The sequence below is a fragment of the Myxocyprinus asiaticus genome, chromosome 41, assembly GCF_019703515.2.
Source record: "Myxocyprinus asiaticus isolate MX2 ecotype Aquarium Trade chromosome 41, UBuf_Myxa_2, whole genome shotgun sequence".
Taxonomy (NCBI): domain Eukaryota; kingdom Metazoa; phylum Chordata; class Actinopteri; order Cypriniformes; family Catostomidae; genus Myxocyprinus; species Myxocyprinus asiaticus.
Window position 1 is genome coordinate 15,959,651 of NC_059384.1, and position 27,538 is coordinate 15,987,188.

General features: G+C 37.4%; 1 protein-coding gene across 6 annotated transcripts; it reads right to left on the bottom strand.

Annotated features, from left to right (window-relative positions):
- Positions 1-764: 764 nt before the first annotated feature.
- LOC127431445 (actin-binding protein WASF3-like) lies at positions 765-26,329 on the bottom strand. 6 transcript variants are annotated; one of them, XM_051681843.1, is made up of 11 exons: positions 26,255-26,326; positions 25,323-25,365; positions 21,412-21,577; positions 17,949-18,083; positions 17,368-17,521; positions 10,364-10,481; positions 9,754-9,935; positions 8,664-8,921; positions 7,819-8,123; positions 7,151-7,298; positions 766-5,458 (listed from the first exon to the last, which is right to left on the bottom strand). In XM_051681843.1, the coding sequence occupies exons 3-11, from the start codon at positions 21,542-21,544 to the stop codon at positions 5,428-5,430; spliced, it is 1,464 nt and encodes a 487-aa protein (XP_051537803.1). In that variant the 5' UTR covers positions 21,545-21,577; positions 25,323-25,365; positions 26,255-26,326; the 3' UTR covers positions 766-5,427. The 6 variants fall into 6 exon arrangements, with proteins under 6 accessions (XP_051537805.1, XP_051537803.1, XP_051537804.1 ...); XM_051681844.1 differs by lacking the exons at positions 25,323-25,365; positions 26,255-26,326 and adding exons at positions 21,975-22,128; positions 23,177-23,636; XM_051681845.1 differs by lacking the exons at positions 25,323-25,365; positions 26,255-26,326 and adding an exon at positions 18,181-18,383 and having other exon boundaries at positions 765-5,458; positions 21,412-21,559.
- Between the last annotated feature and the right edge of the window lie 1,209 nt (positions 26,330-27,538).

Sequence of the window (27,538 nt, forward strand, 5' to 3'; positions counted from 1 at the left end):
CTATGAGCTTCTCCACCCTTCCTCCAGACTCTAGGACCTTGGTTTCCAAATGAAATACAAAACTTGCTCTCATCTGAAAAGAGGACTTTGGACCACTGGGCAACAGTCCAGTTCTTCTTCTCCTTAGCCCAGGTAAGACACCTCTGACGTTGTCTGTGGTTCAGGAGTGGCTTAACAAGAGGAATACGACAACTGTAGCCAAATTCCTTGACATGTCTGTGTGTGGTGGCTCTTGATGCCTTGACCCCAGCCTCAGTCCATTCCTTGTGAAGTTCACCCAAATTCTTGAATCGATTTTGCTTGACAATCCTCATAAGGCTGCGGTTCTCTCGGTTGGTTGTGCATCTTTTTCTTCCACACTTTTTCCTTCCACTCAACTTTCTGTTAACATGCTTGGATACAGCACTCTGTGAACAGCCAGCTTCTTTGGCAATGAATGTTTGTGGCTTACCCTCCTTGTGAAGGGTGTCAATGATTGTCTTCTGGACAACTGTCAGATCAGCAGTCTTCCCCATGATTGTGTAGCCTAGTGAACCAAACTGAGAGACCATTTTGAAGGCTCAGGAAACCTTTGCAGGTGTTTTGAGTTGATTAGCTGATTGGCATGTCACCATATTCTAATTTTTTGAGATAGTGAATTGGTGTGTTTTTGTTAAATGTGAGCCAAAATCATCACAATTAAAAGATCCAAATACTTAAACTACTTCAGTCTGTGTGCATTGAATTTATTTAATACACGAGTTTCACAATTTGAGTTGAATTACTGAAATAAATGAACTTTTCCACGACATTCTAATTTATTGAGATGCACCTGTATATATGTCTAGACCTGTTTTAGGTACTAAAAGCCAGTACCTACTCCCCTCCCTAAACATTAGAGGCCAGAGTTTTGTTGCACTCAAGCAGTACTAGCAACCTTGTCCCATGCTTCAAACACTTCATCCATCTTGTTTTTCCTCCTCTAATGGTGATTGGTTTAAATACACAATTTTCCCGCCATTTCCAACTGGCCCACACCATTATTTTAAATTAAATTAACCCTCAACTCCCCATTTTTAAATACAATATCATTGAATAAATACATAAGAATGAGATAAAGGAGAGTTAAAACACCAGTAAACACAATAAATAGGACGGATAAAAACATTTGCACGATAAAACCCCAATAAATATTGAAAAATGGTGAGTAAAATAATAAATATGTCCTTGGACACATTAAAATCCCGTGATGGAGACCGACTCGCAGGCTCTCCACCACAAAGATAAAAAGGTTAAAAAAAAAAAAAGTGTATTTTGTAGTTTTTGTTTTGGGGGGGGGGGATTTTTCCCCTTTTTCACCCAATTTGGAATGCCCAATTCCCAATGTGCTTTTAAGTCCTCATGGTCGCGTAGTGATTCGCCTCAATCTGGGTGGTGGAGGACGAATCCCAGCTGCCTCCGCGTCTGAGACCGTCAACCCGCGCATCTTATCACGTTGCTTGTTGAGCGCGTTGCCACGGAGACATAGCGCATGTGGAGGCTTCACGCCATTCACTGCGGCATCCATGCTCAACTCACTATGCACCCCACCGAGAACGAACCACATTATGGCGACCACGAGGCGGTTACCCCATGTGACTCTACCCTCCCTAGCAACCGGGCCAATTTGGTTGCTTAGGAGACCTGGCTGGAGTCATTCAGCATGCCCTGGGATTCGAACTAGCGAACTCCAGGGGTGGTAGTATTTTGTAGTTTTAAAACATTTTGCACTTGTTTCTGCAGCCTGGTAAGGTTTAGTAATCACACAAAGCCATATTGCAATTTCAGTCTTAATTCAATCAATCGTGCTGCATCAATGGATATCATACTGGAATCTCAGAAGTCAAAGTTAGCTGGTTTCAAAGCGTTTTAGATGGTCAACATGTAGCCTAAATGTAAGTGCCGTTTTTACAACTGTCACGTCCATTTATGACGTTTTTTCTGCATTAACGTGAGAACAAGACAGAATAAAAATTTAATATACTTCATGTTCATTACATATTGTGGCTATTATTATTTATGGATTGTGCATTTGAATTCACAGAGTTTTTACAAAGTGTGTGACTAATTAATTATAAACCATCGTTTTTTCATATCAGCGTTTTCATGCTACCAATATGCTAATGGTTTTAATTTGGTCAAAAATTGGCCAGTTAATATTGCCTGATACATCAGTACATTCCTAATAATGATGTTTATTAATGGAATTTTTTGTAAAAAATTATTCAGTTAAATTTAATGGAAACTTATGAAATCAAAATGCGAAAATCTTAAAAATAGGCTAAAATATTTTTTGAGTGTATTTTCCCCTCAGTTCGAATTATTAATATGCAATAATATATCACCATTGAGAATAAGAATTATAAATAAAAAAGTTCAATGAGAATTGAATGGTCCTAAAATTTCATGTTTTTTTTTCCTTTTGATTTTAGGGTAAAATATGACCCAGATGTGTTTTCATGTGAGATTTCCCACACATATAATAGAAATGTAAAGTTATGAAACTGATCAATAATATGTCAGCTCAGCCAATATACAATTCCACTGGTTACAGTCAATACGATGTAAGTAAATTGGTGAATCTTCTGTCTAAAATGACAAAATTTTATTGAAGAGAACTGGCGTGCAAAAGAAGATGACATCTGGTTAAATGTTATTATGAATTCTTTCAAAACCCTGTTTCAGTATTTTCCTTACAGCTGAGGCTTGAGTCACCCTACTATTCTGAGCTAACGTTCACCCCTTCTTTCGAGCTAAATGACCTTCATATTCCAACCAGCCACTTTTCATTTCAGTGCTGTGGCAGAATCCATCAGCAAGCAATAACTACAGACTGAGTGTTTCATCAAATTATAGCAATATTCTGGCAGCAATAACAGCCTTGCCCAAGCAAAACAAACACCTCAGCTAGCTGAAAACATCTACAAAATACCCACCATGAAATAATCACAAGAGTGGATTCCAAGAATGACTGACAACTGTACTTATTACAACATAACCCGAATGATGTGAGCGAATTTGAGACAAAATAAAAAAACGGAACTGGACAGATGTCCCCATCCCTGTAAACATGTCCATAATCTCACTGCCTCGTGTTCCCATACAGAAAGTGATTGTGGCCTTTCTGTGGTCTATTTACAATATCTAACTATGGATGAAATCTTTCTGTATACTCAATGTGACCTACTCTGCAGTATGCATTTGCTTTTTGTGAACCTTAGAGATTCATTAGAGTATATAACGTGAGGAATGTGTTCATATTGTGCGTATATGAATGAGGTGTGACTGTGTCAGTGCAAACAAACTGCATGGCTGTGCGTGTGTGTTTGTGTGTGTACGTGTGAATGCATGCATGTTTGTGAGCTACAAGTCTGTCTCTCTGGGCACATGTAGTTGGGGGTAATAATGTATTTTCCCCATAGACCTGCATGGGCTAGAGTGGCTACCAGTCTTCCCATCATTTCAAGAAAGGTGCCCTCTTTACATCGTGCCTGTGAGTTTTTGCCTGAGTGACCTCTAGATTATTCAATTGAAACAGCACGAGTTGTATCGAGTTTAAAAAGGGTTAGTTCACCCAAAGATGGCGGGTACCCTTATGTCGGTCCAAACCTGTATACCTTTCTTTCTTCTGTGGAACACAAATGAGATGTTATGCAGAATGTTAAGAACTGACAAGCCAAGTTACCATTCATTTTCATTGATTGGAAAAAAAGATGCAATAAAAGTGAAAGGTGACTGAGGCTGTCAGTTCCTAACTTTCTGCCTAACATTTGCTTTTGTGTTTGCAATAGGGTTTGGAACAACATGAAAGTGAGTAGATGGTGACAGAATTTTCATTTTGGGTTAACTATCCCTTTAATAGAGCTTAAAGGTGTTTGGCATAGAAATTATGATTATTCTGACAAAACAAAGATGATGGGCCTGTCACATTTTGTCATGTTAAGCTGCTTTGAGCCAGATCTGAGCAACAAAGAGAACTCTTTGACCTTTGAAGAATCATTTATTTGATTCAGAGCATAGCAGGTAAGCAAAGGTAAAGTGCAGGACTAACCCCAGGCCAGCCAGAAGTCTCTATTTTTCCCCCTCAGTCTTGATTCTTTCTGAATTACTGAGATTATATTTTATACAGCCTCTTCTGAATGTACTGATAAAGACACTATGGCATCCTATCGATTGTTTTGATCCTGTAAATAAGGCATGGAACTTTAGGGAGGCACGATGACATATGTCAAAGTGTCATTCTGCAACAGTTAACCTTTGGGCCACATTCCAATCTTTTCAAATGACCTCTGCATACTGTATCCTATTGCCTGGGAATGCTTGTCTACAGCAGAGTGAGAGGGTTAAAGATTAATGCACAGCAGTTCATTCTGATATGACTGGGAGATTATTGCAGTGGCTTTGGGTTTAGGCCTCTGTCTAAAACATTTTTTCTCCACCTGTTTTTGAAAAGAGCTTTGTAAAATGATGTTATCATGCTTTGTCCCTGGTCAACATCAACTGCGATGTATCTGATGGATTCTCCACTTGTGGATGGATGTTTGCCAATGAACCATTGATTTAAGTAGACCTTTATCCAACTGTAAATGATTGTGCTCTGTAATCCAATGTAAGAGCTTCACATTGTCTAAATAATGACTTTAATGTCATATCGGTGGGACTCTGTGATTTTTTCAATAAAAAGGGATTGGATAGAAGTGGATCTCCTAATCCAGTTTATTTGAAGAGCATAGCAGAAGAAATCATGTGGGTCACACCTCTGGTTTTGTGGAGTTGCGAGGCAACTTTTTCCATTTACAGTAAGATTTGTTCCATTCTATATTTAGTTTGTGAACAGACTGAAATTAAAATGGTATCTTGAAGCATCCAGCAGCAGTTGTGTAGGGTACATTGGTTTCAGCATCTTGTGTACACGTATGCGTAGTTTTAACTGTGAAATGCACTTTATTTTTTTGATGATAAAAGGCACAACAAATTGCTTCTGCAAAACAATATTATAAAAATTAGAATCAACATGCACTAATTAACTGAGACATTGTAAGACATTGTGTTAACGTGTTGTATATTTTCCCAAGGTGTTAGTTGTATCATTGTATTGCTTTGGTTAGTTTAATGAATTGAGAGATCTTGTTAATTTTGTATTAAAAGAATGTGCTGTGCATTAAAACATCCTTGCCTGGGTTTATTCACACATGCACATCAATTGGCTGAGTGCCTCAAATTCACTGTTGCCATGGAGATCCGAGTCTCAGCTGTACTGTTTCCATAGAGACGTGAGTCTCAGAATCAAAACCATCCTGTTTCCATGATGAAGGCACTCAGGGGCAGGAACAGAGAGCAATGTGATTTAACATGATTCGTCAGATTTTTATTGTCATGGGACCGTGCCAACAGCTGGCTGTCTTTTCATCACACATCCACCACACACCACCAGGCATTACTGAGTGAACACAAACCAGTGTTACCTAGTATCAGGTAGTTTAATCAAACACCTCATATAATTACTGACTTCAAATCTCAATATACAGTATTAAACTTTCATGCACATTTCAAAACTTCACAGAGCTGATCAGTGAACAGATCCAATCAAGTTTCTGCTGACCTCAACGTGCTTATGTATCTTTTGTTTCAGTTGCAATATACTACGTGTGTCCATACCATTTATTAACAAATGTTCAATTAAAAATCATTAGGAAGAAATAAAAAAATCTAAAATCAAACATCGGACGTGGTAGTTGAGGGAAAGGCAGCTATTAGGCTATTTTGTTTAGTTATACATAGATGGTCTAAATAAAATGCATACAAGCAGGGTCCAAAATAAACACTGGCAAAATACAAGTAACAATTGTCCCCCAGTTGACCGTTAACTTAATTAGAAATGTAAACATAATATACAAACTATAGTTGGACTTTGTCTCTCTCTCTCTCTCTTTCGCTAAAGTGTGATTTAAATCAAAGACACACAAACAGTCTACTACATCCGTCACGACTCATGCGTCTTCTAACGACTTTTACCTCAGTGAAAACTTGTCATCCGAAGTTTATCTAGGATGCCTAAAGTTTGCAACACCATATGGCAATACAAAAGTGTAATATTCCTCGCATTAAGCCACCAAAATGAAAATATGAGGAATAAAAGTCAGGAAGTGTCTTTACGGTTTTGTGAAGGGTGCAGTATTACTGAGAGACTGACACTGATCTTGTATATGATGCTGTAAAATTATACAGTACATTTTTAAGAAAAGTAATGCAAAATAGAGTTTCATGGCTGGTAAAGAAATATGTACAGCCAGTAAATTCTCAATTCACCTGCTATTGGCGGCTATGGCAAAAAGTTAATTTTGGACCCTGCATACAAAATCATTATGTGAATGGGAAATGCAATATTAAAGAAATAGTTCACTCAAAAAAAGAAAATTCTCTCATCATTTACTCACCCTTATGCCATCCCAGATGTGTATTTTTTCTATCTTCTTTTGAACACAAACAAAGATTTTTAGAAGAATATCTCAGCTCTGTAGGTCCATACAATGCAAGTGAATGCTTCCCAGAACTTTGAATCTCCAAAAATGCACATAAAGGCAGCATAAACGTAATCATAAGACTCCAGTGGTTTAATCCCTATATTCAGAAGCAATATGATAGGTGTGGGTAAGAAACAGATCAGTATTTAAGTCCTTTTTTTACCATTAATCTCCACTTTCACTTTCAAAATGTGAAAGAATGTGAAAGTGAAAGTGGAGTTTGATAGTAAAAAAAAGACATAAATATTGATCTGTTTCTCACCATACATATCATATCGCTTCTGAAAATATGGATTTAACCACAGCGGTCTTATGGATTACTTTTATGTTACCTTTATGTGATTTTTGGAGCTTCAAAGGTCTGGTCACCATTCGCTTGCATTGTGAGAACCAACAGAGCAGATATATTCTTCTAATAACCTTCGTTTGTGTTTGGCAAAAGAAAGAAAGTCATACACATCTGGGATGGCAGGAGGGTGAGTAAATGATGAGAGAATTTTCATTTTTTGGGTGAACAATCCCTTTAACATTTGTTTGTGAATTTAGTATGGTGAACCTTTGAGACTTTGTATGTTTTTGTGCATTATAATGTATTGTTTTAGTCAGACCAGTCGTTGTCCTCTAGATCAGATTCATCCTCAGATTCACTGTATTCCACAGCTATGCGGCGAGACAAGATGGTGGCGACATCATTGCCCACCGGCTCTCGTTTCGCCTGCTGCTCCTGCTGCTCTTGAACTTTTTTCAGCTGAATACCTGCACGCACACACACACACACACGTGATCAACAACTCAAAGGCTTAGGGGATGTTCACACAGGATGCATTCTTGCGTTAAAAACAGCTACACGGAACACAACGGAATTTAACAGAAGGCAGTTTATAGGCACATTAACTCCCATAGACCGTTGCTAATGTACACACTCAAACACTCAAGATGCTTATCCCTCCCCTGGTATTATTTGATTGGTTGTTTCAAAATTGACATTGATGCACATATTTAAAACTATTTTTAACTTGACAAGGTTGGAACACAGAACACATTAGGCAGAATGTTAGCCTCAGTCAACATACACTTTTATTGTATGGTAAAAACAGACAAATATTCTGCTTAACATCTCCTTTTGTGTTCCACGGAAGAAAGTAAGTCATATGGGTTGGAATAACATGAGGATGAGTAAATGATGACAGAGTTTTCATTTGATGAACATGCAATGTTTATGTGTAACAAATGTAAAATGTATATACTGATAAACACACACACAAACACTTCATACCCATTCTTATAGCTGCAAGCAGGTCACTGCGAGCATCGTTTGTGGGCTGGGCCTCATTAGGCACAGAGGGCCATTTGGGAGTGATTGATTGGCTTGCACTGGGAGGAGGGGGTGGGGCTACTGGTGGAGGAGGAGCAGCTGTTGGTCCAGAGGTAGGTGGGATAGATGGGGCATAGCCAGCTCCCATTGGTCCGAGATGGCCTGGAGGCAGAACTGGGCCCATGGGCGGCATTGCAAAAGCAGTTTGTGCTGATGGAATAACACCTGGTGGTGGAGGTGGGGGGCCAGAATTCATGTAATCCACACTGTCAAGAGAGAAAGAGCAAAACAAAGAGAAAGAAAATGGATCAATCTTGTTTATTCAGCTCGTACAACATATTCTCATACATCATACTCTAAGGCTATTTAAAATAAAAGTAAAAAAGATCAATATCCTTGGTGATATTGTATATAGTAATATCATTGATGCATTCAGTAACAAATACAGTATGTTGACCATGAGGTGGCAGCATTTACACTGTATAACATGTCCATGAACTTTTTTTTATCCAACATCATGATTTTAGATTAAAATTTGTATTTATGTATTAGGGAAAGTACATGTTTTAAGTCCTGCAGTCACCATAAAGTTTTCTCAATTTTCAATAAACTTCTGACCCTCACTAGTTCATTTAAAATAATCCTGCATTGTGACAAATACATTTTTCAAGTAAAAATCTTCCATGTAGTCCCTCAGTTAACATAAGTTCATAAAAACAGCATGTAAAAGCTCTAAAAAATCTGATAGATGCTACTTTATTTAGACATTAAAGATCTGATTACAGAGCTACATAAAAACAACAAACCTGTAGTCGACAGGTGGAAGCGACATGGAGCCGTTCATTGTGTTTGTTGATGGGGGAGGGGGTGGGGCCTGATGTGGACGGCCTAGTGTTCCAGAACGGTATGCCATAGATCCAGCCCTGTAATCCTGGTCCATGTTCATATGAGAATGAGCTGCCAGGGCTGCCATACTGGGTGGAGGCCCAGAGTAAGTGTGGGCATGGCCAGCATGGTTGGCCATGCTGAGATAACCATGATCTATATGATCTTGGCCATGAAACCTGCAGTAGTCAAGAAAGAGAGTTTGTATTTATGAATGTTATTTTTATTTTATTTATTTTCTCCCTTTTTCTCCACAATTTGGAATGCCCAATTCCCAATACACTCTAAGTCCTTGTGGTGGCGGAGGAAGAATCTCAGTTGCCTTCGCGTCTTCGCGTCACCATTCACTTGTATTGTATAAACATACAGAGCTGAAATATTCTTTTAAAAATCTTCGTTTGTGTTCAGCAGAAGAAAGAAAGTCCTACACATCTGGGATGGCATGAAGGTGAGTAAATAATGAGAATTTAATTTTTGTGTGAACTATCGGCCACTTTATCATCCTGTCCATCTGATTTTACTAACCAAATATCATACATTTGAATTTTACAACAAAAGCATGATTTTGTTTTGTTGCATTTTTAAATAGAACATTAAACTGCTACATTAAACCCAGTTTGTGATGTTTCTGGTCTCTGGTCTACTTATTTAAATAATATTTTGTGATTAAGCACGTTTACTCAACATTAGCACTAATAACATTACAATAATAATTATATAATAAGTAAATGTTTATAGCAGTGCTTTTCTGTTGAAAATAAAGTTTATTTTTCCTGTTTAACCCTTGCTGGTTTAGACAGGGTGTCAGCCTAAGTATTCACTTCCATTGCATATTTTTTATACAGTGAAAGTGAATGGTGAATGGTGAATGAGGCTAACATTCTGCCCGTTGTGTTCCACGAAAGACAGAACGGCATACAGGTTTGGACCAATATGAGGGTGAGTAAATTATGACAGAATATACATATTTGGGTGAACTGTCCCTTTAAGAGCTCATGTAGACTGTCTAACCTCTGCTCTGGGGACATGGTGCCTTCAGCGGAGCCTCCTCTGTGTATTGTGTGAGAATGTCGATGGTCAGGTCTCAGCTCCTTATCAAAGGCCATCATGTTCCATTCCTGCCTGCGGTTTCGTGCCTTTCGCACCTTCTTCACCTCCCTCTGCAGCGTGCCGTCCACACATTGCCTCTGCTCCTGTAGCAAAACGTCAAACCACAAAATTATCACACATAGATGTTTTATAATCAGATACAGCCTTATAAATAAGGTATCTACTGTTTAAAGTTCATTATACATGCACAGATCATTCTGCTGTTCAGGCTGGTGGCAACAAAGAAATTGCAAAGTATAGGAAAAAAGAGAGTAGTAGTCGACTGATGGATTTTTCAATGGCCAATAATGATATCTGAAGAGCAGGTTGGGTGATGGCTGATATAATGACGATATATACTGTATATTAAACTGATTAAATTTGATCCCACCAAATGAAAAATCACTAAAAGTATTATTATCCACTGACAAGGCTGAACTAATATTTCTGTTATTTGAAATGGCCAAAAATCAGCATATTTATGGGCCTGGCAAATATAAGTCTATGACTAAAATAGAGATGTAAAGTCAACCTTCTGTCGTCGCTTTTCTTTCCTCTTGTCTTCTGTGTCCTGTAGCATCTTTTCCTTCCACAGGTCAAAGAAGTAGGAGGGGTCAGTGTAGAACTTCAGCCCCTCTTTATCATCATCTCTGTGGCAACACAGAGGTCAGAGATTTTTATGATTGATTTTTTTCATTTTATCTAAAGCCAATTTTGTTTTCAATTAATCTCTCAATAACACAATAAGTGTGTACAATATGGCTCCAAATACATTTATGTAACCATTCCCATCCAGAATATCAGTTGCAGGATTGCTTTTATCGACCTCTTTAGAGGAGAGAAAGATTTTAAAAGCATCTTAATGCATCTTTTCTGACCGGCTGCTTTTTTAAAAGTTTATTAAATACCATTAATCATTTATGCGAAATCACAAACATTTTATTAACTGCATTCTGTGGAACAGGCCGAGAAAGATGAGTCAGAGCAAAGCCGTTGTCTCTTGAAACATTCCCTCCACATACAGGTGCATCTCAATAAATTAGAATGTCGTGGAAAAGTTCATTTATTTCAGTAATTCAACTCAAATTGTGAAACTCGTGTATTAAATAAATTAAATGCACACAGACTGAAGTAGTTTAAGTCTTTGGTTCTTTTAATTGTGATGATTTTGGCTCACATTTAACAAAAACCCACCAATTCACTATCTCAAAAAATTAGAATACATCATAAGACCAATAAAAAAAACATTTTTAGTGAATTGTTGGCCTTCTGGAAAGTATGTTCATCTACTGTATATGTACTCAATACTTGGTAGGGGCTCCTTTTGCTTTAATTACTGCCTCAATTCGGCGTGGCATGGAGGCGATCAGTTTGTGGCACTGCTGAGGTGGTATGGAAGCCCAGGTTTCTTTGACAGTGGCCTTCAGCTCATCTGCATTTTTTGGTCTCTTGTTTCTCATTTTCCTCTTGACAATACCCCATAGATTCTCTATGGGGTTCAGGTCTGTTGAGTTTGCTGGCCAGTCAAGAACACCAACACCATGGTCATTTAACCAACTTTTAGTGCTTTTGGCAGTGTGGGCAGGTGCCAAATCCTGCTGGAAAATGAAATCAGCATCTTTAAAAAGCTGGTCAGCAGAAGGAAGCACGAAGTGCTCCAAAATTTCTTGGTAAACGGGTGCAGTGACTTTGGTTTTCAAAAAACACAATGGACCAACACCAGCAGATGACATTGCACCCCAAATCATCACAGACTGTGGAAACTTAACACTGGACTTCAAGCAACTTGGGCTATGAGCTTCTCCACCCTTCCTCCAGACCTTGGTTTCCAAATGAAATACAAAACTTGCTCTCATCTGAAAAGAGGACTTTGGAACACTGGGCAACAGTCCAGTTCTTCTTCTCCTTAGCTCAGGTAAGACGCCTCTGACGTTGTCTGTGGTTCAGGAGTGGCTTAACAAGAGGAATACAACAACTGTAGCCAAATTCCTTGACATGTCTGTGTGTGGTGGCTCTTGATGCCTTGACCCCAACCTCAGTCCATTCCTTGTGAAGTTCACCCAAATTCTAGAATCGATTTTGCTTGACAATTCTCATAAGGCTGTGGTTCTCTCGGTTGGTTGTGCATCTTTTTCTTCCACACTTTTTCCTTCCACTCAACTTTCTGTTAACATGCTTGGATACAGCACTCTGTGAACAGCCAGCTTCTTTGGCAATGAATGTTTGTGGCTTACCCTCCTTGTGAAGGGTGTCAATGATTGTCTTCTGGACAACTGTCAGATCAGCAGTCTTCCCCATGATTGTTTAGCCTAGTGAACCAAACTGAGAGACCATTTTGAAGGCTCAGGAAACCTTTGCAGGTGTTTTGAGTTGATTAGCTGATTGGCATGTCACCATATTCTAATTTTTTGAGATAGTGAATTGGTGGGTTTTTGTTAAATGTGAGCCAAAATCATCACAATTAAAAGAACCAAAGACTTAAACTACTTCAGTCTGTGTGCATTTAATTTATTTAATACACGAGTTTCACAATTTGAGTTGAATTACTGAAATAAATGAACTTTTCCACGACATTCTAATTTATTGAGACGCACCTGTATTCTGCATTAGATCTGTTAAAGTATTCATGAACGGCCCTGTGTTTTTGTAAGCACCAATTCAACTATATATTAATTCTCTAGGAACACATTAATACATAATTTAGTTTGACCATTCTAAACAGCACTGTGGCAGCAGTGGAGTCATTCAGGTTCCTGGGCACTACCATCTCACAGGACCTGAAGTGAGAGACCCACATTGACTCCTTTGTGAAAAAGGCCCAGCAGAGGTTGTACTTCCTTCACCAGCTGAGGAACTTCAACCTGCCACAGGCGCTGCTGATACAGTTCTACTCAGCGGTGATTGAGTCTGTCCTCTGCACTTCAATAACTGTCTGGTTTGTTTCAGCTACTAAATTGAATCTCAGAAGACTACAAAGGACAGTTCGGACTGCTGAGAGGATCATTGGTTGCACCCTGCCTTCCCTTCAAGTACTATACACTTCCAGAGTAAGGAAAAGGGATGGAAAAATCATTCTGGACCCCACTCACCCAGCCCACTATATTTTGAACTGTTGCCTTCTGGCCGGCACTACAGAGCACTGAGCACAAGAACCGTCAGGCACAAGAACAGTTTTTTTCCTCAGGCTATCCATCTCATGAACAGTTAAAACTGCCCCATTCAGCAATAATTATGTGCAATACACAGATTAACCTATTTATATTTATCCAACACATCCTACCTTCTGCCATTGCATTCCCTTGCACTATCTGTACATAACAGATTGTATTTGTACATAAGTATATGCAGTATATATATTTTTTGTCTTATTGTGTATTTCTACTTATATTTTCTATTCGCTTTTTATTTTTATTCTATTTTTTTATTTTATTAGCTCTGTCTTGTTGTTGTCTTGTTTGTGCACTGGAAGCTTCTGTCACCAAGACAAATTCCTTGTATGTGTAAGCATACTTGGCATTAAAGCTCATTCTGATTCACTGGTATTTTCTGACCAGTCTAATTTGAAAGACTCAGAAGCACATTTAAAGTCAACATAATTGACCCTATTTACTTTCTTTAAAAAATGATTAATCAGTGCACGTTATTCAAAAGAAAAAACAATTTGTTGTAATTTTTTATCAAAATGTAATAACTTGCTCCGCCTCTGAAACGCCTTTCCTTTTTGGCTGATGTCACCAATCCCTCTTATTTTTCAAACCCTATCCTCCAAGCATCTGTAATATAGAGACCACTTCTCATGGTCCAATACATTTTCCAATGGATAAAATCAAGTCCCCCCTCCATATTTTGCTCTTTGAATATCCTGTTTCACTCTGTAATAGAGTACAACAGTAAAACAGGTTGCACATTTTCATGTTGTTTTATGTTAACTAATACAAGAAAAAAATAAATTTAAAACAAATGAACATTTATTTAAACTGAGATTTCACCACAGTTATTTCATAAGAGTACTCATAAGGGATAGTTCACACAAAAATTACAATTCTCTCATCATTTACTCACCCTCATGCCATCCCAGGGGTTTTTCTTCTGCTGAACACAAACAAAGATTTGTAGAAAAATATCTCAGCTCGGTAGGTCCATACAATGCAAGAGAATGGTGACCAGAACTTTGAAGGTCCTAAAATCATATAAAGGCAGCATAAAAGTAACCAATATCTTCAGAAGAGATATGATAGGTGTGGGTGAATAACAGATTAATAGTCCTTTTTTACTACAAATTCTCCTCCCTCACCAGTAGAGGGTGATATGCACAGAGAATGCAAATTGCCAAAAACAAAAGAAGAAGAATTTGAAAGTTAAAGTTGAGATTTATAGTAAAAAATGACTTAAATATTGATCTGTTTCTCACCCACACCTATTATATAACTTCTGAAGATATTGATTAAACCATTGGAGTCTTATGGATTACTTTTATGCTGACTTTATGTTCTTTTTGAACCTTCAAAGAGCTGATCACCATTCACTTGCATTGTATGAACCTACAGAGCTGAAAAATTCTTCTAAAAAGTCTTTGTCTGTGTTCTGCAAAAGAAAGAAATTCATACAAATCTGGGATGGCATGAAGGCAGAGGTGGGTAGAGTAGCCAATATAATTACTCAAGTAGAAGTAAAAGAACTCATGTTAATAATTACTTGAGTAAGAGTAAGAAAGTATCCAATTGAAAGAATACTTAAGTAGTGAGTAACTAGTTACTTCCACATATAACCAGGGTTGGGGAGTAACGGAATACATGTAATGGGATTACATATTTAAAATACAAAATATAAGTAACTGTATTCCGCTAGTTACAATTTAAATAATTGGTATTTAGAATACAGTTACATTCAAAAGGTATTTTGATTACTGAAGAGATTACTTTGCATTTTGTTGTCATTTGTTTAATTTAATATTTAGTCCTTTCAGATGGAAAACATTTATACATATAAATGATGCGATCCAAAGTGCATTTGAACAGCGGTGAAACACTTTCTTATGATGTGTTACATTCATACGAGCAGACAGAGAAGTAAGTCTTAAGTAAGTTTGAAGTAAGTTTGGAGGAGAAGAAACAGAAATAAACCTTGTGTAAATTGTCAGCTTTACGCTAAGCTAAAATGCTATTTCTAGCCATTTTACATGCACGTTACCAGGCACGATCATATTTTTTTATCAAGAAAATTCACATTAGATCATAATTTCTTTTTTTCTAGTAAGACCTTTGATATTAGGACAAAAATCTTATTCTTGATAATAATTTTTTTATTGTTTTCCTGTAAAAATATCTAAAAATTCTTAAAACAATTTCAATTTAATTTGTTTTAGAAACAACACTGCATAAGATATTTAGGTTTTTCAGAGAATGCATTTTTAACATGTGTTTTGTCTTACTGTACTAGCAGAGTTTTTATAGTCAAAACAAGTGAAATGTGCTGAAGAAGTAATCCAAAGTATTTAGAATATGTTACTGACCTTGAGTAATCTAACGGAATACGTTACATTTAACAGCATGTATTCTATAATCTGTAGTGGAATACATTTCAAAAGTAACCCTCCCAACCCTGCATATAACATAATAGAAGTTTACTCCCCAATATTCCATTACATAATACACATTTAACATGTGTTAATAATAAAAATGATAATAATAATAATAATAATTATTATTATTATGATTATTATTATATTGGAAATTCTGTCATCATTCACCATCATGTTGTTCCAAACCATATGACTTTCTTCCATGCACCATAATCAAGGAGATGTTAGACCGAATGTTAGCCTTAGTCACCATTTACTTTCATGCTGTGTTTTTTTTAAAAGGGAATAGTGACTGAGACTGTCAGTCTCTAACATTCTGTTTAACATCTTTTGGGTTCCACAAAATACATGAAGTCACACATGTTAGGAACAACATGAAGGTGGAAAAAATGACGACATAATAGTATATTATGGCTAAACTATCACTTTAAGGGCACTTGTCAGAATTAGACAAATCTGTCATTTAGAAGTTTGGAAACCTTTCTAGTAAATATTAAGGTGAAAAAACGGGAACAATGTTCCACAGGCCCAATTATATATAATGCTGAATGAAACGAAGCAAGATCACGCTTTGTTAATGCCTACTGTTGCTACTTCACAGCTTTTTAAAGTCCTACATGGATTCTTAGTTCAGAGTAGTTACAATATTTCGTTGAAAAAATTTAGATCATTAGTTCTGTACACTAAGGGTAAACTGCATCTTATCTGTTTGGAAGCATTTTAGGCTTTTTTAAGTTCAAAGATTGTTCTCGGCTGTCCATCAGAAAAACATGCTGCGTCTGTCAAATGTAGAAATGCTGTGCACATGCAGAAATGCTGTCTGCAATTGATGGGCAGGGCAAAAGGCATTTACACATAATGCAGATGTTTACATGGATACAGATGTATTGTAATGCTGATATAAAATGTATACTTATAAACTGAGGTCCTAAGAGCCCAGAGATACAGAATCACCCTGAAAATGACCATCAACATGACACAGACATGCTCACGTTATCACAAAATAAGGGCCGTGTCCAGGATTTTTTGCCAGGGGTGGCAAGAGACGAGTAAGGGGTGGCAACCAGTAAGTTCATCTAATGGGGGGGGGGTGAGCTCTTCACCCTTCTGGCCCCGCCTCTGCACAAAATCGCCAAAACTTACCACCACGTGCTTTCTTAAGTCGGAGCTGTAATTTTAATCTTGAAATATCCGCTTGTCTTGGTGTAAAATGAAGGCATTGCGTGGCGAAAGAAAGTGTTTTTAAGCGCTTGTTGTTGCAGGAGTGATGAGCTTGACTCGATTGACAGAACGCCCCTGCAAGTTCCACTGTCGTAAAAGTCCCATTCAAAAAAACTCTCAATACATTACGCATTTAATAACACTCACTGAATTAAAACCAGTATTGTAACGACAGGAACGACGACCATTGTAACAAAGTTAAAGTATATTTTTTAAATGAGAAATTTACTTAATAAAGTGTAAAAAATGCCCACAATTAAACATACTCATTAAAGTAAATAAAAAAAAAAAAGGTTACTCAAGTAAATGTAATGGAGTAAATGTAGCACATTACTACCCACCTCTGTATGAGGTTGAGTAAATGATGAGAGAATTTTTATTTTTGGGTAAACTATCTCATTAATGACTTAAATTTCGGTCTGTTCCTCACAAAAAGCTATTGTTTTTAGCGTACAATGGACTAGTTTTAGAATAGCTTTACGATACATTTATGGTGCATTTGCGTCCTTTTTTAAAATTTGAAAGCACCAGTCTGCATTCTTTGTAATTCTAGGGAGAAAAACAACCAGTACATTCTTCAAAGAAATACATACGACACAAGGGTGATTAAATGCTGACAGGAATGTTCATTAAGAGAATTATACATTTAAGTTAAGCATATGGGAATAAAACACTAAAAAATAAACACTCTCATACACACACACACACACACACACACACAAACGTACACACACCTGTAGGGTGTGAGAATATTGAGAGGTGGGGGTTTGTCACTCAAGTTGTACATCTCCGTCACCGGGATCGGTACACTGCTCTTGGACACCACCTGCTGGTCCTGTATAGTAGAGCTTTTGAAAGCCTTCCTCATGTTTATGTCCTGAAGAGAGACTACATGGGGCAAAGGAGAGAGAGAGAGAGAGAGAGAGAGAGAGAGAGAGAGAGAGAGAGAGAGAGAGAGAGAGAGAGATGAGTGAGTGAGTGAGTGAGTGAGTGAGTGAGTGAGTGAGTGTGACTGATTACACCTGCCCTCCAGAGTGTGTAAAGTAAACTCCAGTATTGATCTTTTAATTGAAAAAAAGAGGCAAGTGCAGCTTTACTTTGGGTAATAGAGAAATGTAAAAGAGATGTGGGGTGCGTAACATTTTGCATTATTTATTTTTTGTTGATTTTTGGTTAGAAGGAATACAGTGGCATTGATCTCACACTGGAGCCATGTAACCTCAGCAATTTCTTTTACGGAGAAATTAAGCACCGATAGCCACATTTTGTAGCGAGATGACCCTGAGAACCTTGTTTTCCAGAAGCACATACTCACCCTCCTCAATGGTGGAGTCCAGCTGCGTGACCTTGACAGCAAGTCGGTCAATCCGGTCCTGTAGAGAGTTTGTCCGCAAACAGAACATGTTTGCCTCGTTGAAGAGCTCTCCAAATATATCTTCAGCGTGTTTACCTTTGAGATAAGAGAAGAAGGTGAAGTATTTTATTTGTGAGGAAAGAAATATATAATATCATTCATTAAAGGTGAAGTGTGTCATTTCTGCACCTACCACTAGCGAAAATAATGGCAGGTTTCCCAAACATACTGCCATGGTACTGGTAGACCTGCCCCAAACTTATAGCACTGGTTGAGTCAATGTTGCTATGTTGGGCCACTCAAATTATCAGAGCAATGATGAATTCCCCACAGAGCCACAGTGTTTACACTTTTCGGGTAAATCAACATACGAATGACTTGTCTCTGCATATTAAACTGGGATAGAAGAAAGTATTTTAACTTAATAGTTTAACTTTTATTCTAAATAGTACAAAATCTGGCTTGTTTTAAAGTTGTTGAATTTTTCCATATAAAATATATATACAGCATTAAGTACATAACATTAAGGACAGAAAAGATAGTTACATTCTTAGAGAAAAATAGTTCGAATATGTCAAAAAAAAAAAAGAATACACATATTTTTTTATCACCCAGAAGTGAGGCTATTAATAACGCCAGTGTTAAACAAAAGCACACAGAAAAATATTTACAGGAAGGAAGATTGTCTGCTCCTTTCAAATTCCTGGCCTATGACCCTGTGCACCCATATATATATATATATATATATATATATATATATATATATATATATATATATATATATATACTGTATATATCACAGATCAAGCACTTACACTCTCTTCAGTGTACTATGCCCAAAAACACACAACAAGCATGTTCCCAATCATGCATAAACTATTTTTGTCACAAGCACACATACTCTACAGCTCTGCCTTCATGTCCAGTGGGCTGTCATTTATATTGAATCCACACAGCTGCTACTGAAAGGCCATCTCCTTCTACAGATATGCACTACACAGCACCAACACAGAAAATACACTACAGGGGATTTCAGGGTGGATGGAAAAAGAATGAATGATGGATGAAAGGAAGGATGCTGGCTGGACACACAGGGAGAGACTTGCTGATTCTGAGGACATGTTTTCAAGATAATGGTTATATGTAATGCAGATAGGGTCCAGTGCATCTAGTAGAATTATTATTAGGGAACTTCCCTCTAGCATTGTAAGCTGATGATACCAGAGGACCACCAAGTTATTTCCACAATGATTGCAAACCAAATGTCTCTGGATAAGAGTCAGAAATACAATAATAATGTAATGTAAAATGCAACCTGATTTTTACATTTTTTGTAGAAAATATGAGTGGTGCTAGCACATGTTTTTTTTTTTTAGAGAATTGTAGCTATGGTGTTCTGAGCGGTTGCTAGGTGATTGCTAGTCTCTACCTCAGATGGCACGCCCACAGACTGCCCACAGTCCCTGTACTATGTGGCACACAAAACTGGAAAATGCTTTCTTTTTTTTTTCTTTTTTTTTCCTTTACTCCCCAATTTGGAATGCCCAATTCCCAATGCGCTCTAAGTCCTCGTGGTGGCGTAGTGACTCGCCTCAATCTGGGTGGCGGAGGACGAATCTCAGTTGCCTCCGCATCTGAGACCATCAATCCACGCATCTTATCACGTGGCTTGTTGAACGCGTTACCGCGGAGACATAACGCGTGTGGAGGCTTCACACTCTTCTCCGCGGCATCCACGCACAACTCACCACGCGCCCCACCAAGAGCGAAAACCACATTATAGCAACCACAAGGAGGTTACCCCATGTGTCTCTACCCACCCTAGCAACCGGGCCAATTTGGTTGCTTAGGAGACCTGGCTGGAGTCACTCAGCACGCCCTGGATTCGAACTCGCGACTCAGTGTCAATTCTCGCTGAGCTACCCAGGTCCTTGGAAAATGCTTTCTTAAGTTAGTCAATCCTTAACTGACTGGCTGGTTTGACAAAATTTCAGTGAGTAAAAGCACACTACTTTTAGAGCACGACTTTTAAATACAATTTTTTGTGCTAGCGCAAAGTGCAAGTGGGCATGCGTGGGAGTGTTTGTGCTATCTGTGGGTATATGCACGCAAACTGTGGGTGTATTGTAAGTTAATGAAATGGCTCAAAGCGCAATTTGCTATTTTCCTGAGAAATAGGTCATTAAGCTAAGACGTTTCAATACCACGTCTGTTTTCAGTGCAAAGTCCAAATTCAGTTCCTGCATTTGCAGTTTGGAGATTCAACTAGCAGGTGGTAATAAAGTTAATATCCAAACACTGAAAATATAGGCACATCAAATTATGTCCCTGATGATCACTGTTGTAGCCGCTTTATGAAACAAAAATGTATGAGATTTGTGTTAAACTTTCTAGAGGTCATGGTTTATTTTTCAATTATTGTTATTATTATTTTTATATTAACAATTGTATTTATGATCTAATTTGCATTAATTTTAGAACTGTTGTCTTAGAGTGATTTTTAAGTCACTGCAAAAGAGGCCGGTGGAAGAAGTTGTAGAGGGTAACATTTTTGGATTTTACGGGAGGTGGTTATATAAGATCCTTCTACCACTTCCATATTTTGATTATATTTTCATTTCGTTTGAAGTTTAGTTTGAATTTAGGAATATTTTTAGTTTAATTTTTTTGTTCCAATAAAGGATTTTAGTTTTTAAAGCAAAATCAACCGGTAGAAGTGAAGTGTGTGCAAAAATCCACAGCCTAACCTGGAAGGCTGATACAATCACTGTTAATACTAGCCATGATTTGTGTGTCACTTGATTGATATGATTAATAATACTTACATTTTCTATCATTTAATGGAGCCTACATCCAAATCCTGATGAGATCCACATTTTATATGTGTATAAAACGAGCATGTCACTGTCATAGAAATATGCCTGACATTCATACCTGACCCAGCCCATTAGCGCTTCACGCATGCAATTAAGCCAAACCCACTTACACCTATACTTAGCGCATGCACTGACTTTTAGCGTCCGGGTTATTTTCTGTGCAATCACTCGTGGCCAGTTTAAGCTGCTATACAGTCCAGACTCTATATGCGAAACCAGGTGACTGGCCAAGTCAAAAGAACCAACCCCAAGATTCTATGGCACTGTGGTCCCATGTTAGAAGAACATAAACACCCTGCAGTTAGGCTTATGAACTATATTACTTTGCAGAAGATTTGTGTACTTTGATTCTTTTTAATAATATATGAAAATCTAAAATAACTGTAATGCACAGCCTCTAGTGGCTTATTACTTAATTTGCAGGTTAGGGTTAGTCCACAGTAATTATAACTGGCTTAATTTAAGAACAGTAGAAGCCAAAGTTAAGTCCCTCATTAGATAGCTATGTAAACGTGTGTGTGTGTGTATGTAAAAGAGAGAGGGATTACTTAGACTGCTGAGTTGGCGTATGATGGCAGAGAGTGTGTTGTTCATTACACACTCCAGTTCACTGCCGATGCCATCGGGCAGCACCCCGCGGCACAGGTGCCTGGGCTCAATGTTTCTCTTCACCAGCGGCATGGCTTTCCCTTAAACAGCCACACAACAGTTGGCCTGCACAGAGAAAAGACAAACAGTATGCTTAAAAATGCTAATGCCGTATGCTTATATTCTTAAAACCACACACATTTACAGACTAGAACTAAAGCACAAAGACTATAATGTTTCCTCAGTTTTCAACATCTCATTATATAACAGACACCCACACACTGTGAGAGACACACTGTGAGAGAGTTGTAATAAAACTGGGACAACTGTAGATCAAGAAAAGTGAAATTAGTGATTAGTAAAAAAAAAATAAAATAATAAAAAAAAATAAAATAAAAAAAAACGCAGACTGGTCATAAACCAGACTGACTTCTGATCAGAAGTCATGAAGGAATCATGCTCCCACAGTTCAGCATATGTAAACCTCAATACGTCCAAACACATACAACTCTAATCCACATACATGTAAAAATACAGTGAGAGGGACTTTTGGTCCATGCTTCAATCAGCACCAGAGAAGCAACAAGCAGCCTCCCATGGAGGGATTACAAGGCATTAAGAAAAGCAGATTCAGTCAAACTAATCCTGTTCATCGTACAAGCTGCCCAGCTATAGATCTAAGGAGAAAAGACACAAACCAATATTTTTTTGTAAAGGAAACACACTTCCAATCATTAATCATTTGAACGTTTCATGTTCCATGACTTTCATAATTACTTGCTGTCAAAAACATTATTTTGAATGTTATACTGAATGCTTTTGTGTCACACCATATGATAATTTTAGAATGATATATTTTTAGAAAATATACTGCAATTTTCAGATTAGAGGTCATGTGTGAACACGACCCGTTTGAAAATACTGGTAAATTTTTCTCTGGCAATTTCCCTTAATGAGAAATTGTATCATTAGTACCTATAAATGTCAATTTTGATGGTATGTGTGAACGACACGTGGTAAATTTAACAGTAAAGGCAACCCAACAATTTTCCTATAATTTACCTGGTTGCATGTGTGAAAGGGGCTCATGCATTATAGACTGTTCCTAAAATCTTACATTTTAAAACTATCAAACTAAAAACTATTTGTCAAACAAAATGTGTAGTTACTGCATTTTGCTTTTGCATGGCTGCATTGATAAAAATCTGTCATAAAAAGGTTTTATGTCGATTGCATTACTTTGATGATATTTTCTACTCTTATTTTCGACTTTTTCCCTATAGATGGCATTAGTTCTTTACCTGCATTTTCTTTATTTTTGTTGCTTTTAACATCTGATTAATGGTGGGAAAAAACAAAAATTGCTCAGATATACTGTTTGCATTATATGCTTTTAGGGAAACTGCCTTCAAATGAACAAAAACCAGGGCTGGTTTTGAAATTGAAATACAAATAATATTTGTCTAAATGAATAAGTAAAATAATGCCAATATTGTTTTCTATGTAGTTATTTATCTGAAATACAATCTATAAACTGTGGTGTAGCTGATTTATCATAAACTGTGACATTCAAAATAATGTCACACCATATGATAAAATATCACCCCTTATCATGTTTATACATAAAACATAAAATATATTTGACTAATTTACTACTATATGCATGACATGAAAATAGCATGTGCAGTATTAAGAAACAAAGTTTCTCATCCGAACATAAGTAACCTCATTAAGCTATGTCAGCTGGTTCAACTGGATGCTGTGATAGAATGCTCCCGTCTGTGAAATAGTAACCCCGCAGTGATTGGCCAGCTGAGAGGCCATCTGCTATGTGATTGGCTAAGGGGGTGGGGGGGAGTTGAAAGTCAAAGATTAGGGACAAGAACAAAGGGATGGTGGGGCAGCATCTCAGAGGTCATCTTATCTGCCTGTTTCCTTGCTTCCTGTTTTCCTGCCCCACACCCAGCTCCAAGCTTCCTGTTCCTGTCTGTCACATCTCTGACTTCCTGTCGTCCCAAACAGCAAGAACAATGATGCAGCTGGGACAGCACATGCAAAAATACTTTCTCCAATCCCAGCTGAAAATACAGAGACCACTAAAAAAAGTAAGCCATTTGTAAGGTAGTTACCCTTTAAGCTCTGAAGGTGCTTTTAAAGATTTCTTGTTTCAGTGACATGCCCAAAATTAAAGGCTTTTATATATATATATATATATATATATATATATATATATATATATATATATATAAAAGGAGGGTCAAGTATTTTGTATCATTGTATTTGGTATCATTGTAAAGAAAACTTTTCACATTTTTAATGATATAGATTATGATAAATTCTGACACTCTCAGCCTAAGAAAATGCTGAAAAATCACATAAACAACTTAAGCCAAAATTAACTTTTTTTCTTATATGACATTATATATCTCAGGGTGTAAATATGGTAGCTCCCAAAAACTGCTTTTGTTTTGTTCCCATTCATGTCACTTGTACATGAGTATCAATTTTGTGTTGATACGACAAAGCAATCATAAGTTATAGCATTACAAAAATAATTTAGTCTAGTGTCCAAAAACTTCTCTAAACAAATAAAACACAATAACTGTCCATAAGAACTAATTACACATGCAGATACAACAATCACTAAAGGTATGCTCTCTCTCCAAAGCATGCAGGCATGAGTAGGGAGATCTCATTCAGTTCCATTCTGTGTCATTTGAGCCATCATTGAGTCTGTGTCATGTACTTGGCGCCATCTCCTGATGGCCATATGTAATTACAGTGAACAATCCTCTATGTTCTGATATGTGAACATATATTTATGTTCTGTTTAGTTTTTAAGTTATAAGCAAAAATGCGGCAAATAAGCAACACCTAGAAAACGGGAAATGTTTGAAAATAATATTTTTTTTTTTCTGTTTGGTGACGCTAGAGGCAATGAAATAACATACTCTAGCTTTAAATAACTGATTTGTCAACACTTATTTCCACCCATAACTTTTGACGCCTCCCATCAACACACACACTCTGATGCCATCTGAATGATGACTGTATAATAAATGCATAATTATAGTAGTTCAAGTGACCACCAAGCCAATCGACCAGTTCAGTCCAACAATGAAGGTGAAAACTATAGACAAACTGAGTGCAGAACCTCAGTCCAGCAATTAAAGAGACCTGACCCTTTAAAAACCTAAACAGAACAGTCAGGTTTCAAAAGCACTGCAAATATGCTATTAGCCCTCACAGATATACAGACACTGTTACTGTTCTAGTCTAATGAGGTACATGTCTATGAGAGTTGTAATGTGATCATTAAGCAGCCCAGCTTTCTACGGCATTGTAATTCTGCCGTGCATAACAATATGGACACAACCAACACTAATCACACAGTGCATTCAATTAAGACCATGCCAGGAGGGGGACGAGAGACACAGAGGGGACAAAGGGAGCATGAATGTGAGTTTGAGTGTTATGAAAACCAGTGGCAATGTTTGTGAGACAGATTTCTTTGGCAAACTTTTGTTTGAGAAAAAAAATGTGTTGGAGAGATCCAGAGTGCTTAGAAGGTGAGGGAGAGAGAGCGAGAGGAAATGGAAAGAGTGTGATTGTTTGTGTATGTGTGCAAGTGAAAGCAGCAAAGGAGAAAAGAGTAAATGAGAGAAAAAGTATGAGAGAGAGAGGGATGATGGGGGAGGGAGAATGGCAGGGGATCTCAGGGAAGCCACTCTGAAAGGTTCCCGGGACAATAGCCGTCCGTTCACACGGCAACAGAGGAGCTCTCCCATGCATGCTCGGTTCCATCCCCCAACCCCTTTACCCCTGCCAACCCCACCCCACTCTCTTCTTCAGATAAAAGAAGCACTCCTGCCTCTCTCTCCTTTCAGCTGCCTTCTTTTTCCATAAGTCTGTGCCTAATGCAAAACAACACATATATAGAGCACTTCAGACACAAACAGAAAACAAGTCATCATGATCACATGACAAGGAGGGTGCATTACCAAAAGTAGTCACTTTAAAATATACTGGTGGTATGCACCAACAAATAGCACACACAAAATAAATGGTGTGCATTACAGCTGTTTACAGCCTCATCACTGCTGTTGACAGGCTTTGAAGTCCATCAGACCCATCCCTTGACTACAGGAGGCCACATCCTGTCTAAATTAACAAGGGAGACACGCATCCACTCTCTAAACGCAGTTTTTAAACGCTGAAACTCCATTAAGGACAGAATGGTGATGCATTAGCAATTCATAACTGTTGTACAGCACATCAATGCGCGAATGACCACATCAATATTTTAATGCGGATAACGTCAGACATTGTGGAGGATTTTGAATGTCTGTGCGTAAAGCTTTCAGGTTGAATTGGTTACGTTTGAGTGTTTTTTAAACAATAAACAGTTGAAAACAAAAGGTAAAGAAAGACATTATTTTATTTGTAGTATTCTATGATGCCAGTTCACTATAAGAACAGAAGTCTTTACTGGGATTATGGTGGCATGACTGAGAATATAAACTTTTTTTAAATTTATTTATTATGCTCGGGAAGACAGGTCGCATTATGCGGTGACAAACGGGTGTTAATGTCATTAATGTCATATTATTGTTGTTTTACAAGTTATACCGAATAAAACTCCCCACTAAATACGCGCAAACCTCACGTGCCACTTATTATATAAAACCTCGATATACAGTCAATATAACAAGTGCAGTGTAACAAAATAACTACATTATTGGAAAGATGATGATGTTTGGTGCTTACCAAAAGTGTATTTTTTGGAGAATTAAATTCACTCACATGTCCAAAGCTTCAGCAGTCCGGATGGCCATCCTGTGTCTCCATCGGTCCATCTGACCATTCCAAACAATCCGCTTGGGGGCGGGGCATCTTGGGGAACTTGCACCAATCAACGTTTTACAATAAGAATTTAGCGCGCCACCATTTGTCACATGTAGCCTATCAGAGGTGAGGCTAAGGATGATTGACAGAGAGCCCCCGGTCATAAAACCATAGGGGAGGCCGTGTAAAGGCGGGATTTAGCTGCTCTTACAGTGGGCTTTAAACACACAATAAGGTCCAGCAACGTGAAGTCAGGATGAAAATGCTTCATAAAACTAATTTCTCATAAAACAAGACAGAATTGCAGACCATACATCTGAGAAACATGTAATAATCGCGTCATACACGTGGTCATTTAGTAATTACATCTGGAGAAAATAGTTTTTTTGGTAATACTTTACATTCATGTTCGCTTTTGTTTAAAGGATTATAAAGGGGTTCATTAATGACTAATAATTCATTTAAAATATAAATAATTGATATACGGTTATGCTGTAAAAACATGCATCAAACGTGTGACTTTCATACAATAGGCTACTTGCCAAATTGTGAGCCATTTTAGCACACGTTATAAATTCTTAATAACACTTATTCAACATGAGTAACCGACGAATTAAGTACAAGTCAAGCTCAATCGATAGCATTTTTGGTATGATATTGATTACTACAAAAAAAATAAAAAAATAAATAAATAATAAATAAATATTTCGACCCGTCCCTCCTTTTCTTTTAAAAAAAAGCAAAAATCGATGTTACAGTAAGGCACTTACAATGGAAGTGAATGGGGCCAATTTTTGGAAGGTTTAAAGGCAAAAGAGTTAAGCTTATAATTTTATAAAAGCACTTACATTTATTCTTCTATTGAAACTCATGTATTATTTGACTTTAAAGTTGTTTAAATCGTCATTTTTACAGTCATTTCAGGGTTTTAGGGTTTGTTGACATTAAATCATCATGGCAACGAAGTTGTAATTAGCTATAACTTTACAGAGAAAAGGTTAATAAGCGGTTTTATCACACTAAAATCATGTTAACACACATATTATTTATGTCTTGTGGCTATACTTTGGAAACAGCGAATATTTTAACCTCTACGGATTGGCCCCTTTTCACTTCCATTGTAAGTGCCTCACTTTAAATCATATTATTTTTTTATTTTTATGGTAATAAGTATTATGCCACAAATGCTGTCGATTGAGTTTAATTTGTATTGAACCCTGATAATTCCTTTAATGTAATGTG